The sequence below is a fragment of the Marmota marmota genome, unplaced genomic scaffold, assembly GCF_001458135.2.
Source record: "Marmota marmota marmota unplaced genomic scaffold, marMar, whole genome shotgun sequence".
In the NCBI taxonomy this organism is placed as follows: Eukaryota; Metazoa; Chordata; class Mammalia; order Rodentia; family Sciuridae; genus Marmota; species Marmota marmota.
In genome coordinates, this window is record NW_026000170.1 from 10,346,913 (window position 1) to 10,363,590 (window position 16,678).

A 16,678-nucleotide genomic window follows, 5' to 3' on the forward strand; every position below is an offset into this window, starting at 1 on the left:
TTAAAAAAAAAGATAATCTATTTGTGTGAAATACATCTTTTTAAATTTGTCATTAAAAATAAAATCCAAGGTTTGTTTCCAAAGATTGTATTTCCTATGTGTTTGTGGTGATGATATTATCTTGGGGGAATGAAGCAAAGGAAAAAGAAGAGATAGGCTCTTGCATTGCCTAGATATATTTTAGTAAAATCAAAAGTGTCCCCAGGGAAGTTGCTACAGCAGAGAAAAAACAGTCTCAATAATTTCAAAGAGGAACTTAGTTCTCTGTAGTTACGTCTGATTTTTTTTTCTCAACAATTTTTATAACTCTAGATGACTGCTGTGTAAAAACTACATATAGTTGCCACATGATTGTTTATAACGATAAAATCTGCCATGATTTTCAACTAGTTAGCTTTTCTAATGTCAGTAGACTAAAAACAAAAGTATGGAACCAGAGTGTGGGATTATATGAAAAATTAAAGCCCTATTCTAAGTTTGTGTGTTTATTTTATTGCAAAGATTATTGAAATTGAAATGTACCACTTGAAGAAGTTAAGTGGATTTCCCATATTATGCATATCTTGTACACTTACATATTAGAATTGATCCAACTTGATTTTTCTCCCATCTATCATCTTATAGTTTGGAGCAGATAGAGCTGATCGGATTTATGATGATATGCCTGATATGGAGAAAATTGCAAATGTTCTTCAGGATTATCTTGATGATTATAACCTTATAAACCCCAAAGAAGTAAAGTTGGTGTTTTTCCAGGATGCCATAGAACATGTTTCAAGGTATAGTACAATCAAGTGCCAAATTATGCATTGATTTTATTTCTTTTGCATTAAAAAAAATAAAAATTAAGTTGTATAAAACTCTTTAAATTGCTAAGCATACTAAAGTCTTTTAGCAGTTAGCAATATAATTTAGAAGATATTTTAAATAAATATACCATGAAATTTCTGTGTAATTCCAGAGGTGATCACTTTTGCTATATATCAATAGATTAATTTTGTTTTTATGTGTTCTATATTTTTACAAAAAAGGCCTGAGGTGGTTTACAGATGCATATAAAAAAATAACCAAATCTAATTGCATGCATGCCTAAAGAAAGAAGGGGTTCAAGATTGTAGCAAAACAAATTGAACCCTGATCATAGATTGGACAATTCTTCATGTTAAAAATGGCCCTTCCAGTACAAGCCAACTTTTATTTCCTATGACTTCTGGTATCAGTTTCATCCTATGGAGCAATAATAATAATGGTACTCAGTGTATATATAAAACCATGATATGGAGCATCTCATTTAACTTTCAAAACACCTCTCCTTAATTTGTTATTATAATCTCTTTGCAAATAAGACTGAGAGAATGTTCCTGTGGTCTTTTTTATTGGTTATTTTTAGTTATACATGACAATAGAATTCATTTTGGCATAATTATAAAAGCATGGAATATAATTTGTTTTAATTCAGTCCCCAGTATTTCACCTTTTCCTCCCACCCCCTGTTCCCTTCCCTCTACTTTACTGATCTTTCTGCTATTTACTTATTGTTCTTTTTTAAATGATGGTACGATTCACTGTGGTATATTCATATATGTATATAAGAAAGATTTTTTTTTCTTTTTTATCCCCTACCCCCGCCCCTTATTTTGAATTAGCTTCTGCATATCAGAGAAAACATCTAGTGGTCTTTTTAGCTACTCCAGCACTTAGCATTTTCATTTTATCATTATCTCTTGTGGTTACTGGTGAAGGAAAACAAATTTTTGACAGTACAGTATACAACAGAGAATAATATTAGGTAAATTGTCAAAGGCTGCTAGGTAGCAAACAATAGAATGGGCCCACTATTTTTCATACCAGCACCATCAAATGTTTGAAAATTATTTCTAAGTTCCTCTTCTCCAGGCAAAATTATCCTAGATCTTTCATATTGCCCATTAGAAAGCATTTCTAACCTTTAACATACTAAGTATTTTATAATTTTTCAATGTTCCACTTAAAAAGACAGTACCCACATTTAATATAATATTCTATGGAATAAGCAATTCAAAATATGAGTGAGAAGAGGATTTTCCATGATCTACTACTGCAGAAAATTTTTAATGGCTTTGTTTTTTTTCCATGTCAATTAAGCTCCTTATTAAGACTGATGATTCAGTCCCCAGAATTTTTTTCACACAACACATAAACAAATAAATCTTCCACCTATCCTACATTTCCATACTTTAATTAAATCTTATTCAAGAATTTGTCTCTTTCGCTTCACTCCGGGCGGAGAAGCTGAATGTGTAATCAGCAGTGGATTGTAAGTACCCGAGGCAAAGAAAGCTCAGTGCGCTCCGCCTTTTTTTTTTTTTTTTTTGAATATTTTTTATACAGGGAGAGTTTGTGGATTGGGATTGTTGGCGGGGCTGTGGTTTCTGTGCCGAAAATCCACTCCGCCTGAGCCGCCATTTGCTTTCTGCTTGCTGTCTTGATGGCTCTGTATACACTGTCCGGCAGCCGCACCTAGAAGTTGGAGCTGGGCTGCGTGCCGAGCCCTGTCCTCTGAAGGCTGGACTGCAGCCTCGAGCGGCTCGGTGGCCTGTTCGCCGCTGCACCTTCGGGCAGAGCCTGCTCTGGGGTCGTTCTGCATCCCCCTGCCAGGGGAGCCATGCTCCGGAGGAGGGGGACGGAGAGCCGCGGCGGCAGCCGCTTGGGCCCCTGGGGCCAGGCACCGGGCTGAAGAGCTGCGGAGGCCAGGGCAGCTCTGCTACGGTCGCAGACAAGCACGGCGCTCCTGAGCGTGGCCCAGAGACGGAGGCGACGGCGGCAGGGTTTCATTTCTAGAAATCTGGACTGGAAACAGAAGCAGCAGTTTGTATAATCCCAAGAACTTGCTTATACCAGGAAGCTGTAAGGGCAACATGAATATCATTGATGAGATGTAACATGGTGGCAGGCGCAGAGAGATCAAGTCTCTGACATCTTCAACTGCGCGGGCATAGGGAGCCGTAAACTGTCTAAATGCTGTTTGCTCAGGATCACTAGGCAATGCTGAGCTGACGTGGATCTGGGGTGTACAGGCTGGGCCCCTCAGAACACACACACAGAGCCCGAATCGGAGGCAATTAAGCTCCGGTTCGCCTGCTTCGTGTGACTCAGCACTAACGATCCCGCTGAAATAATTGGCCGGCCCTTAGGAACTTACAGAGGTAAAAGCCAACCGAGCCTTCATAGGCAGTGGCCACAGGACTGAAACGGGGATTGGGAGAGACAGTCAGGACCCACCCGTTGCATTGGTCACCCGGCAAAGGGAACAAACGGTCACCATTTGCATGGGATATAACCATGGCAGAGAAATGGCGTCACGGGCGGAGGAGATAACTGCATTGAAACCAGCGCCACAGGTGTGTAATCCCCTAGTCATCTCTCTCCACACAGCAGGGAAAACTTAAGGGCCACTCCCAGCTCTCCTGTGAACGCAATAACCAGACCGAGGGAATCAGGAGTGGCGCGGGACTCGCGGCGCGGAACTCCCGGCTACCGCTCCCACCAGTGCTGACAACTGAGGTCTCTTGCACCAGCTACCGGGGGCGTGGCTACAGGAGGGCAAGCAAATTCGCTGGGGGATCTCAGCCCCAAGCTCTACAAACTTAGGGTCTGAGGGAGGCAAACAGGGAGAGTGAGCCCAGGTGTTCATGAAAACAGGGCTCCCAGGAGCAGCAGACCTGGCGTGTAGCCAGTATTGTGGTGAGCGCCACAGGTGAGCACGGCCTGGCTTGAGGAAACACAAGACAAGGCCCTAGACACTCAGGATTGGAGACCCGCCCAGTCTAGGAGAAAGAGCTGCTGCACAGTGAATGGTTCCCACCTATTGAGAGGAGAAGCTTGGCCCAGTGGGCACAGCTCCACCTACTGGAAGAGAAGTTAATAGAACTCTAGGACTGCATTTATTATTATTATTATTATCATTTTTTTTTTTTTTTTTTTCTTTTTTTTTCTTCTTTTTCTTTCATTTTCAATTTTTATTTGTTGTTGTTCTTTAACTTTTTTTCAATGTTTCTATTTTTTTTTAATTTTTTTATTTTATTATTATTATTATTATTTTTAAATTTTAATTTTCATTTTTTATTATCACTATTATTTTTGTTAAAAATTTTTTTTTCTCCTTTTCTTTCTTTCTTTATTATCTAATCTTTGTTATTCTTGTTTCTTTTGTCTTTTCATTTCTTTTCAATTTTCTTATTCCCCCTTCCTTGAATTCTACCTGCCTACTCTCATTCTCTTTAGTGACTTCTTCCCTTCCCTTCTAATATCTTTCCTCTCAAGCATCAAATAAATCTATAAGAGTAAACAGTAACTCAGCAGTCAAACACAACAAGAAGTAACATGAGCAGCATAAAAAAGCAAGGAAGAAAAGGAGTACAAACAATGAAGGACAGCCTAAATATTCAGGAGGACCTAGAGTCAGCAGAAAAATGGTCATATAAAGAACTCAAGGAATACCTTAGACAGATGGAATGGAACCTTAAAGAAGATACGAGACAGCAAATCCAAACAGTGAAAGAACACTTTGAAAATGAATTACATAGACAGATAAAAGAAGAAGTTAAGCATCTTTATCAGGAGATTGAGATTATAAAAAAAAACCAAACAATAATTCTAGAAATGAAGGAAACGATAAACCAAATTAAAAACTCAATTGAGAGTATCACTAACAGAGTGGAGCAAGTAGAAGCCAGAACATCAGATAATGAAGACAAAATATATCATCTTGAAAAGAGCCTAGCCAACTCAGAAAGGCTGGTTAAAAACCACGAGAAAAACATCCAAGAGATATGGGATAACATAAAGAAACCAAACCTACGAGTCATCGGGATAGAAGAAGGTACAGAGATTCAAACCAAGGGAATGAGTAACCTGCTGAAAGAAATAATTACAGAAAACTTTCCAGAAATAAAAAAGGAAACGGATATACAAATTGTAGATGCATACAGGACACCGAGCACACAAAATCACAGTAGACCAACGCCAAGACACATTGTTATGAAGATATCCAATATACAGAACAAAGAGAAAATACTAAAAGCTACAAGAGAAAGGAGGCAGATTACATTCAGGGGTAAACCAATAAGGTTAACAACGGATTTTTCATCACAGACGCTGAAAGCGAGAAGATCCTGGAACAACGTATTTCAAACACTGAAAGACAATGGATGCCAACCAAGAATTCTGTATCCAGCAAAATTAAGCTTCAGGTACGATAACGAAATAAAAATCTTTCATGATAAACAAAAGCTAAAAGAATTTGCAGCCAGAAAACCAGCATTGCAAAGCATCTTGAGCAAAACACTACACGAGGAAGAAATGAAAAACAATAACCAAAACCATCAGTGGGAAGTGCCTCTATAAAGACAGAGGGCGGGGGGAAAGCTAACCATGGAGAAACAAACTAAATTAAAAAAAAAAAAAAAAAAAGAAGATAAATAATCAAACATGGCTGGAAGTACAAACCATATATCAATAGTAACTCTAAACGTTAATGGCTTAAACTCTCCAATAAAGCGACATAGGCTGGTAACATGGATTAAAAAAACAAATCCAACAATATGCTGCCTCCAGGAGACACATCTGATTGGAAAAGACATACACAGGCTGAAGGTGAAAGGTTGGGAAAAAATATACCATGCACACGGTCCTCGTAAGCAAGCAGGGGTGGCCATCCTCATATCGAATAAAATTGACTTCAAGACTAAATTAATCAAAAGGGATAAGGAAGGACATTATATACTGTTAAAAGGAACCATTCACCAACAAGACATAACAATTATCAATATTTATGCACCAAATAATGGTGCTGCGACGTTCATAAAACAAATTCTCCTCAAGTTCAAGAATCAAATAGACCACAACACAATAATTATGGGTGACTTCAACACACCTCTCTCACAATTGGACAGATCCTCCAAACAAAAGCTGAATAAAGAAACTATAGAACTCAATATCACAATCAACAACCTAGACTTAACTGACATATATAGAATATATCAACCATCATCAAGTGGATATACTTTTTTCTCAGCAGCACATGGATCCTCCTCAAAAATAGACCATATATTATGCCATAGGGCAACCCTCAGTAAATATACAGGGGTGGAGATAATACCATGCATTTTATCTGATCATAATGGAATGAAACTGGAAATCAATGATAAAAGAAGGAAGGAAAAATCCTACATCACATGGAAAATGAACAATATGTTACTGAATGATCAATGGGTTACAGAAGACATAAAGGAGGAAATCAAAAAATTCTTAGAGATAAATGAAAATACAGACACAACATATCGGAATCTATGGGACACAATGAAAGCAGTTTTAAGAGGGAAATTCATCGCTTGGAGGTCATTCCTCAAAAAAAGGAAAAACCAACAAATAAATGAGCTCACACTTCATCTCAAAGCCCTAGAAAAGGAAGAGCAAAACAACAGCAAATGTAGCAGAAGGCAAGAAATAATTAAAATCAGAGCGGAAATCAACGAAATTGAAACAAAAGAAACTATTGAAAAAATTAACAAAACTAAAAGTTGGTTCTTTGAAAAAATAAATAAGATCGACAGACCCTTAGCCATGCTAACGAAGAGAAGAAGAGAGAGAACTCAAATCACTAACATACGGGATGAAAAAGGCAATATCACAACAGACACTACAGAAATACAGAAGACAATTAGAAATTATTTTGAAAACCTATATTCCAATAAAATAGAAGATAGTGAAGACATCGATAAATTCCTTAAGTCATATGATTTGCCCAGACTGAGTCAGGAGGATACTCACAACTTAAACAGACCAATAACAATAGATGAAATAGAAGAAGCAATCAAAAGACTTCCAACCAAGAAAAGCCCAGGACCGGATGGGTATACAGCGGAGTTTTACAAAACCTTTAAGGAAGAATTAATACCAATACTTTTCAAGTTATTTCAGGAAATAGAAAAAGAAGGAGCTCTGCCAAATTCATTCTATGAGGCCAACATCACCCTGATTCCGAAACCAGACAAAGACACCTCAAAGAAAGAAAACTACAGACCAATATCTCTGATGAACCTAGATGCAAAAATCCTCAATAAAATTCTGGCGAATCGGATACAAAGGCACATCAAAAAAATTGTGCACCATGATCAAGTAGGATTCATCCCTGGGATGCAAGGATGGTTCAATATACGGAAATCAATAAATGTTATTCACCACATCAATAGACTTAAAAATAAGAACCATATGATCATCTCAATAGACGCAGAAAAAGCATTCGACAAAGTACAGCATCCCTTTATGTTCAAAACATTAGAAAAACTAGGGATAACAGGAACTTACCTCGACATTGTAAAAGCTATCTATGCTAAGCCTCAGGCTAGCATCATTCTCAATGGAGAAAAATTGAAGGCATTCCCCCTAAAATCTGGAACAAGACAGGGATGCCCTCTATCACCACTTCTATTCAATATAGTTCTCGAAACACTGGCCAGAGCAATTAGACAGACGAAAGAAATTAAAGGCATAAAAATAGGAAAGGAAGAACTTAAATTATCACTATTTGCAGATGACATGATTCTATACCTAGAAGACCCAAAAGGGTCTACAAAAAAACTACTAGAACTAATAAATGAATTCAGCAAAGTGGCAGGATATAAAATCAACACGCATAAATCAAAGGCATTTCTGTATATCAGCGACAAAACTTCTGAAACGGAAATGAGGAAAAACACTCCATTCACAATATCCTCAAAAAAAATAAAATACTTGGGAATCAACCTAACAAAAGAGGTGAAAGATTTATATAATGAAAACTACAAAACCCTAAAAAGAGAAGTAGAAGAAGATCTTAGAAGATGGAAAAATATACCCTGTTCATGGATAGGCAGAACTAACATCATCAAAATGGCGATATTACCAAAAGTTCTCTATAGGTTTAATGCAATGCCAATCAAAATCCCAACGGCATTTCTTGTAGAAATGGATAAAGCAATCATGAAATTCATATGGAAAAATAAAAGACCCAGAATAGCAAAAGCAATTCTAAGCAGGAAGTGCGAATCAGGCGGTATAGCGATACCAGACTTAAAACTATATTACAGAGCAATAGTAACAAAAACAGCATGGTACTGGTACCAAAACAGGAGGGTGGACCAATGGTACAGAATAGAGGACACAGAGACTAATCCACAAAGCTACAACTATCTTATATTTGATAAAGGAGCTAAAAGCATGCAATGGAGGGAGGATAGCATCTTCAACAAATGGTGCTGGGAAAACTGGAAATCCATATGCAACAAAATGAAACTGAATCCCCTCCTCTCGCCATGCACAAAAGTTAACTCAAAGTGGATCAAGGAGCTAGATATCAAATCAGAGACTCTGCGTCTGATAGAAGAAAAAGTTGGCTCCGATCTACATATTGTAGGGTCGGGCTCCAAATTCCTTAATAGGACACCCATAGCACAAAAGTTGATAACAAAAATCAACAAATGGGACTTACTTAAACTGAAAAGTTTTCTCTCAGCAAGAGAAACAATAAAAGAGGTAAATAGGGAGCCTACATCATGGGAACAAATTTTTACTCCTCACACTTCAGATAGAGCCCTAATATCCAGAGTATACAAAGAACTCAAAAAATTAAACAATAAGAAAACAAATAACCCAATCAACAAATGGGCCAAAGACCTGAACAGACACTTCTCAGAGGAGGACATACAATCAATCAACAAGTACATGAAAAAATGCTCACCATCTCTAGCAGTCAGAGAAATGCAAATCAAAACCACCCTAAGATACCATCTCACTCCAGTAAGATTGGCAGCCATTATGAAGTCAAACAACAACAAGTGCTGGAGAGGATGTGGGGAAAAGGGTACTCTTGTACATTGCTGGTGGGACTGCAAACTGGTGCGGCCAATCTGGAAAGCAGTATGGAGATTCCTGGGAAAGCTGGGAATGGAACCACCATTTGACCCAGCTATTGCCCTTCTTGGACTTTTCCCTGAAGACCTTAAAAGAGCGTACTACAGGGATACTGCTACATCGATGTTCATAGCAGCACAATTCACAATTGCTAGACTCTGGAACCAACCCAGATGCCCTTCAATAGATGAATGGATAAAAAAAATGTGCATTTATACACCATGGAGTATTACGCAGCACTAAAAAATGACAAAATCATAGAATTTGCCGGGAAATGGATGGCACTAGAGCAGATTATGCTTAGTGAAGCTAGCCAATCCCTAAAAAACAAATACCAAATGTCTTCTTTGATATAATGAGAGCAACTAAGAACAGAGCAGGCAGGAAGAGCAGGAAGAAAAGATTAACATTAAACAGATACATGAGGTGGGATGGAAAGGGAGAGAAAAGGGAAATTGCATGGTAATGGAGGGAGACCCTCATTGTTATACAAAATTACACATAAGAGGTTGTGAGGGGAATGGGAAAATAAACAAGGAGAGATATGAATTACAGTGGATGGGGTAGAGAGAGAAGATGGGAGGTGAGGGAGGGGGGATGGTAGAGGATAGGAAAGGTAGCAGAATACAACAGTTACTAATAGGGCATTATGTAAAAATGTGGATGTGTAACCGATGTGATTCTGCAATCTGTATTTGGGGTAAAATTGGGAGTTCATAACCAACTTGAATCTAATGTATGAAGTATGATATGTCAAGAGCTTTATAATGTTTTGAACAACCAATAAAAAAAATTAAAAAAAAAAGAATCTTCTAAAACTATGAACACACACACACACAAAAAAAGAATTTGTATTCTTCACAGCTTACATTAGGATATATATTTGATTGTCATTGAGTTGTCAGGATACAACTGGCAATAAACCCACATACTATCCCCTAACAACTTTTATTCCCACACTTAGGCAGGCAAAGTCTGCAAATAATAACAATACCATCAGTAGCAGGAGCACTCTGGTCTGAGAGCCTTCCTAGAGAATACACCAGATGACAGGCAAATCCAGCTTCATTATTTTACTATCATCTTTCTTACTTTTGTGAAAGTAACCACTCCGTTTTTGAAATAATATAAGGAGAAATTTAAAAACCATTCATAGAATGGTGGAGATTTGATTTTAAAACATCCAAAACACCCTAGACATGTTGCTTTTTTTCTAGAGATCAGTAATTAGAAATCTGAGAAAATACATTTCTACTTGTAAGAGGTTTTAAACATCTATTGCTGGTTAGCAATAGATGTTATAAGCATTGGTTGTTAAGTAATTAGTAAATATTTAGTAATTTAGCATATTAAATTTGTTGGTGACATTTTTGGGTTTTGTGTTTTGGCCTAGGGTAACTTGGATAAAAGTCTCCTGTGTTTTCAAAGTATAAATGCACCAGGTCATCTCTACCTATTACATATTCCCAAAGTTGTCACCATACTACTAGGTTGGTAGAATGGATCCCTTTATTAAAATACAAGCTATTCAGATTGGATTTTAAAAAAGACCCAACAATATGTTGTTTGCAAGAGACTCATCTTATAGACAAGACATCCAAAGATTGAAGGTTGAAAGGATGAGAAAAAAATATAGCATTCAAATGGTACTGTAAACAAGTAGCTATTCTCTTATCAGACAAAGCTATTCTCATATCAGACAAAGTAGACTTCAAGGCAAAATTAATCAAAAGAGACAAAAAAGGTCACTTCATACTAGTTAAGGGAATCATTCAATAAGAAGATATAATGATTTTAAATATTTATGCCCCAAACAATTGTGCACCTACATATATAAAACAAACCTTATCAATATTAAAAATCAAATAGACCATAATATTGGAAAAAAAACCAGATAATACCTTGAATCCTATCAGATCATAATGGAGTGAAATTAGAAATGACAATATATAAAACAGAAACTACTCTAACACCTAGAGATTAGATAATACACTTTTGAATGACAAATGGATAGCAGAAGAAATCAGTAGAAATAAAAAAAAATTCTAACAAATAAGAATAATGATAAATAAAAATAAATAAAAACCTCTGGGACAGTATGAAAACACATCTAAGAGGAAAGTTTAGCACTGAGCTCATACCTTAAAATAATAGAAAGATCCAAATAAATAATCTAACATTATACCTCAAGGTCCTAGAAAAAGAAGATCAAACTAACGCCAAAATCAGGAAAATACGGGGAATTATTAAAATCAGAGCTGATATCAATGAAGTTCAGAATTTTAAAAAAAATACAAAGGATCAATGAAAAAAGAGTTGGTTCTTGAAATGATAAACAATATTAATAAACCTTTAGTGAAACTAACCAAACCAAAGAGAGAAAAGTCAAGTAAACAAATTATAGATGAAAAATTAAATATCACCATATACACTACAGAAATCCAGAGGATCATTAGAAACTATTTTGAAAATTTGTGTTCTAATAAACTGGAAATGTTGAAGATATTGACAAATTCCTAGAAACAAATGTCCTGCCCAAATTAAACCATAAGGATATGGAAAACTTAAACAGATCAATATTAAGTAATGAAATTAAAGCAGCCATCAAAAGCTTTCCAACAAAGAAAAACCCAGGACCAGACAGATTCTCACCTGAGTTCTACCAAACTTTCAGAGAACTAATACCAATTCTCCTCAAATTATTCCACAAAATAGAAAAGGAGGAAACTCTTCCAAACTCATTCTATGAAGCCAGTATCACCCTGATACCAAAACCAGACAAAGATATCAAGGAAAGAAAACTTCAGACCAATATCCTTGATGAACATAGTAGCAAAAATTCTTAATAAGGGGCTGGGGGTTGTAGCTCAATGGTAGAGCAGTAGCACGTTTGAGGCAGTGGGTTTGATCCTCAGCACCACATAAAAATAAATAAATAAAATAAAGGTATTATGCCCATCTACAACTAAAAAATATTTTTAAAAATTCTTAATAAAATATTGGCAGACTGCATACAAAAAGCACATTAAAAATATAGTGTATCATGATCAAGTGGGTTTCATCTCAGGGATGCAAGGTTGGTTTGGCATACAGAAATCACTCAATATAATTCACCATATAAGTAGAGTTAAAAGACAAGAATCACTTGATTATCCCAATAGATTCAGGAAAAAGCATTTGACAAAGTACAACACCCATTCATGTTTAAAATAGTGGAGAAACTAGGGATAGAAGGAACTTACCTCAACACTGTAAAGGTTATATATGACAAAGCTAAGGCCAACATCATACTGAATGGGGAAAAATCACTTCCTCCAAAAACAAGCAAGTATGTCCACTGTCACCACTCCTGTTCAACATATTCCTTGAAACTCTAACCAGAGTATCAGGCAAGAGAAGGAACACAAATAGAAAAAAAGGAGGTCAAATTATTTCTGTTTACAGATGACATGATCCTATATTTAAAGGAACCAAAAAACTCCACCAGAAGACTTCTAGAGCTGATAAACAAATTTAATAAAGTATCAGGATACAAGATCAACACACATCAATCAGTCTCATTCCTATACTCCAATAATGAATCTGCTGAGAAAGAAATCAGGAAAATTACTGTTTTGGTCATCTTTTTCATGCATGACCAAAAAGACTTGACAAGAACAATATAGGAGGAAAGTTTATTTGTGGGCTCATGGATTCAGAGGTCGTAGTTCATAGATGTCCAACTCTATCATGGCAGAAGAATGAGGCAGAGAAAAGCAACTCAGGACGTGGACAATCAGGAAGGAGAGAGAGAGAGAGAGAGAGAGAGAGAGAGAGAGAGAGAGAGAGAGAGAGAGATCTGTTCAAAAAGGACAAAGTATATACCCCAAAGACACACCCTAGGGACCCACTCCTCCAGCCATATCCTACCTGCCTACAGTCACCACCCAGTTAATCCTTATCAGGGAATTAATGCACTGATTAGGTTAAGATTCTCATAACCCATTTTCATCTCTAAATTTACTTGTAGTATTTCACACATAAGCTTTTGGAGGACTCATAATATCTAAATCATAACAACAATACCTTTTACAATAATCTAAAAATAAAATACCTACAAATTAATCTAACAAAGGAGAAAATTGAAAAGCTCTGTACATCAAAAGAAACAATTAATAATGTGAAGAGGGAGCCTACAGAATGGGAGAAAATCTTTGCCACTTGCTTCTCAGGGAATTAATATCCAAAACATAAAGAATTCAAAAAACATGAAAAAAATAACAAATAACCCAATTGATAAATGGGCAAAAAATTAAACAGACACTTAAAAAGAAATATAAATGACCAACAAATGTCTAACAATTAAGAAAATGCAAATCAGAACTATATTTAGATTTCTTCTCACTTTAGTGGAATAGCAATTATCAAGAATACAAACAATATAAGTGTTGGCAAGGATGGAAGGGGAAAAGTACACTCATACACTGTTCATGGGACTGCAAATTAGTCCCCATAACTCTGGAAAGCAGTAGGAAGATTCCTTAAAAATCTAGGAATGGACCCACCATATGACCCAGCTATTCCTCCTCTCCGTATATATCCAAACGGCCTAATATCAGTGTATTACAGTGATGCAGTCACATCAATGTTTATAGTAGCACAAATCACAATAATCAAACTATGGAGCCAACCTAGGTGCCCTTCAACAGATGAATGTTTAAAGAAATGTGGTGTTTACACACATGGAGTATTACTGTGCCAAAAAGAAGAATGAAATTATAGCATTTGCTGGTAAATGAATGGAACTGGAGATTGTCATGCTAAGTGAAATAAGCTAGATACAGAAAGTCAAGGGTCAAATATTTTCTCTGTTATGCAGAAGCTAATCAAAACTAAAGTTTAAAAAAGGGATGAGAAATTCCATAAAAAATAAGAAAAATATCAGTGGAGTAGAGGAAGAGGGTTGAGAGGAAATGAGGAGAGATTGGATAAGGGAAGAACAGTGAAATGAATCTGACTTAACTTTCCTATGTATATATGAATATGCACCATTCATGAGACTCTCGTCGTTCACAAGACACTAATTTAAAAAAAAAAATCTAAGTAAATAGTGGAAATATCAGTAGAGGGAAGGGAACTGGGGAAGGGAAAAGGGAATTACTGGGGACTGAATTTATACAAATTATATTCCATGCTTTTATAATTATATCAAAATGAATCTTAATGTTATGTATAACCAAAAAGAGCCAATATAAAAAATAAGCCACAGATTAGGAGATTCATCTCTTGCATATTATATTACATAGAATGTAATTTGCCTACAGTAAAGGATGCTTACTTGGAAGATATTTCTATCTGCTTATATGTAAATTGCCAGAAAAAATAACACTGGGAAGCAGAATGGACATGTTATTTGTCCCCAATAATCCCAGATAGAAATAATCAAATTACTATGAGTAATAATGTATATTAAACAAGAAAAGCATGACATATAAAGTGCAAGATTTTTACAATATTCAATATTCCATCCACTTAGAACACTTGTGTGATATGGAAAAAAACATTATTATGTATCCATTCATCCCTCAATTTTATATTTACATGGGTAGCCGAAGAGAAATTAGCAAATGGATGATCTATTTAGATGTGAATAATGGAGACATGACAATGAAAATGGTGTCTATGGATCTTCTGTGTTCTAGGGAAGGAGCTGGCAAAAGATTCTGGGTAAAAAAGTCAACAAATGTCTTGCAAAGAGTTAGATAGAAAATATTAGGCTCTGTGGGTCACAAGTCCCTGCTACAACTATTCAACTCTGCCATTGTAATGTTTAAGAGGTCACTGACAATAATGAATGAGCATGTCTATGATTCAATAAATCTTTATTTATGGACACCAATATTTGGATTTCATGACTTTCACAAATCATGAAGTGTTACACTTCTTTTGCTCCCCACTACCCAACCATTTTTTTTTAATCTGAAAATCATTCTTATCCCTTAGATCATAGAACACACACAGTTCAGGGACAGGATTTGACCCACAGGCCATAATTTGGTGACCCCTGTTCTAGACAAAGCAGTATTATCAAGATGTTCTGAGTGTGGAAAGTGTAGACCTTCCTGAAGAGCAGGAGAGGGTATAAAGATGGAGTCAAATTTGAAAGCTTGATTCTGTAATTAGCAATGGCTAAGAGTCCGGGCTTTTTCCTGGAGGAACACTTTTTAAATAAATCCTCCCTGTGCTCCTTTATTTTGCCACCAAGGATGATGATGCTTTATAACTAATTGGTTTCTTTATTTGACAGCTTTGAAAGTCTCTAGAAGTTGGTCTCTTGAATATAAATAATTTATGAAGCACCTACCACACATGCTATACACTATTTACATTGAGAACTGACCAACATCCAGGCCCTTATGATGGAACTTACCTGTCAGAAAGGGTTGGCAATATTCTTCTTTCATGGGTTACAGTAACCATGTTATACATTCGTAGTTTTAAAACTAACAAAGTATTATAGTTATAAAATATTTTAATCTAGTTTTCTGCAATTATCAGCATCATAAATAAAACCAGATAGATAGATAGACTTCCTATTAAAAAAAAGAAAGAAATTAAGCTTACTTTTACATTTCTCTCATGATTTCTAGTCCTGCTGATCCAATCTGAGATTTTTGATGATTATAATTTTTAAGAAATTACTTTTACATTTTCATTCTTTTTAAAGAATTTATTGACATTATCATTTCCTTTTTATTATCTGCTTAACACTATATAGACTTCACTCTCATACTGCTCACTTTTATAGAGACATCTCTTTCCCCTTCTTGTATTTTTAAATTTTATTTATATTTCTGTATATCATCAAGGGATCTTTTGGAAAAGATTTGCAGGTGACTTAGTCTCTGACCCTGTAACTTATGTTCACCTCTAACTATCACCTTGTAAAATGTCATCTTGTGAAATTATTTATTTAATTGGAGATAATCTATTATTTCTACTATAGATGTTCAAAAAACATTTTGCTTACATCTAAAATATAGATCCCTATGATGTGTTTATATATGTGAATTTATGTTATATATTTGTATAACATAAATGTTTTCTATTTATTTGTTAAATATAATGTATACTTAAATATTTAAATATTTCCTAGAAAATATTTAGTGTTTTACCTCTGCTGTTTGATTTCCTCTCCTGACCTTCAGTGGCTCTGCTCCATTGGATTTGTGGGCTCACCTCAAGTCTTTTCTATTATTTCAGTCACCATTGCATTAGTTCTGTTCCTTCTTGTCTCTCCTTCTGTACTTTCTATTATGTAGCCTCTGTGATCCCATTTTTCCTCCTAGGTTTGTCCTTCTTTTTTTTAATTTTTCTCTCTGTCTCGAGGGGAAAAGTTGCCATGTATGCAGTAGAGGGGGAGAAATAAAGCATGTCCACGCGCTTCTGCCCTTTTCAATGCTTTATTCACTCAAATCACTCAATACAATTTCACTCTATAGGTTCTTAATCAAGAAAAAGATAATCCTTAATGCTAGGCACTACAATAGATATATAATCAATTCACAGCAAACAATTCTAGATTAATTCTAAGCATGGTAAACACACTTGATCATGACAGGCTAATGACAGACATTCCCTCTGCATGCAAAGTTAAAAAGTCTCAAGCCTTAGGATTTAAGTCCAGCAGATGCACACTCACTCAGACCACAATGATCAGGTCAGGAACCAAGGCAGGCTTCTCCTGGGATAGAGGTGATGGCCAGTA

At 35.9% G+C, this 16,678-nt stretch overlaps 1 protein-coding gene across 21 annotated transcripts in view; it reads left to right on the top strand.

Moving 5' to 3' along the window:
- The window catches only part of Dnah6 (dynein axonemal heavy chain 6), a 284,182-nt gene that overhangs the window by 170,019 nt on the left and 97,485 nt on the right, over positions 1 to 16,678 (top strand). For all 21 annotated transcript variants that reach the window (XR_007342085.1, XR_007342086.1, XR_007342087.1 and 18 more), the window contains one exon: positions 625 to 779. Coding sequence is in view for 18 of the 21 variants with exons in the window: in XM_015499875.2 (XP_015355361.1) it covers positions 625 to 779 (155 nt within the window). In the remaining 3 variants the exon portion in view is untranslated. The remainder of the gene's footprint in view (positions 1 to 624; positions 780 to 16,678) is intronic.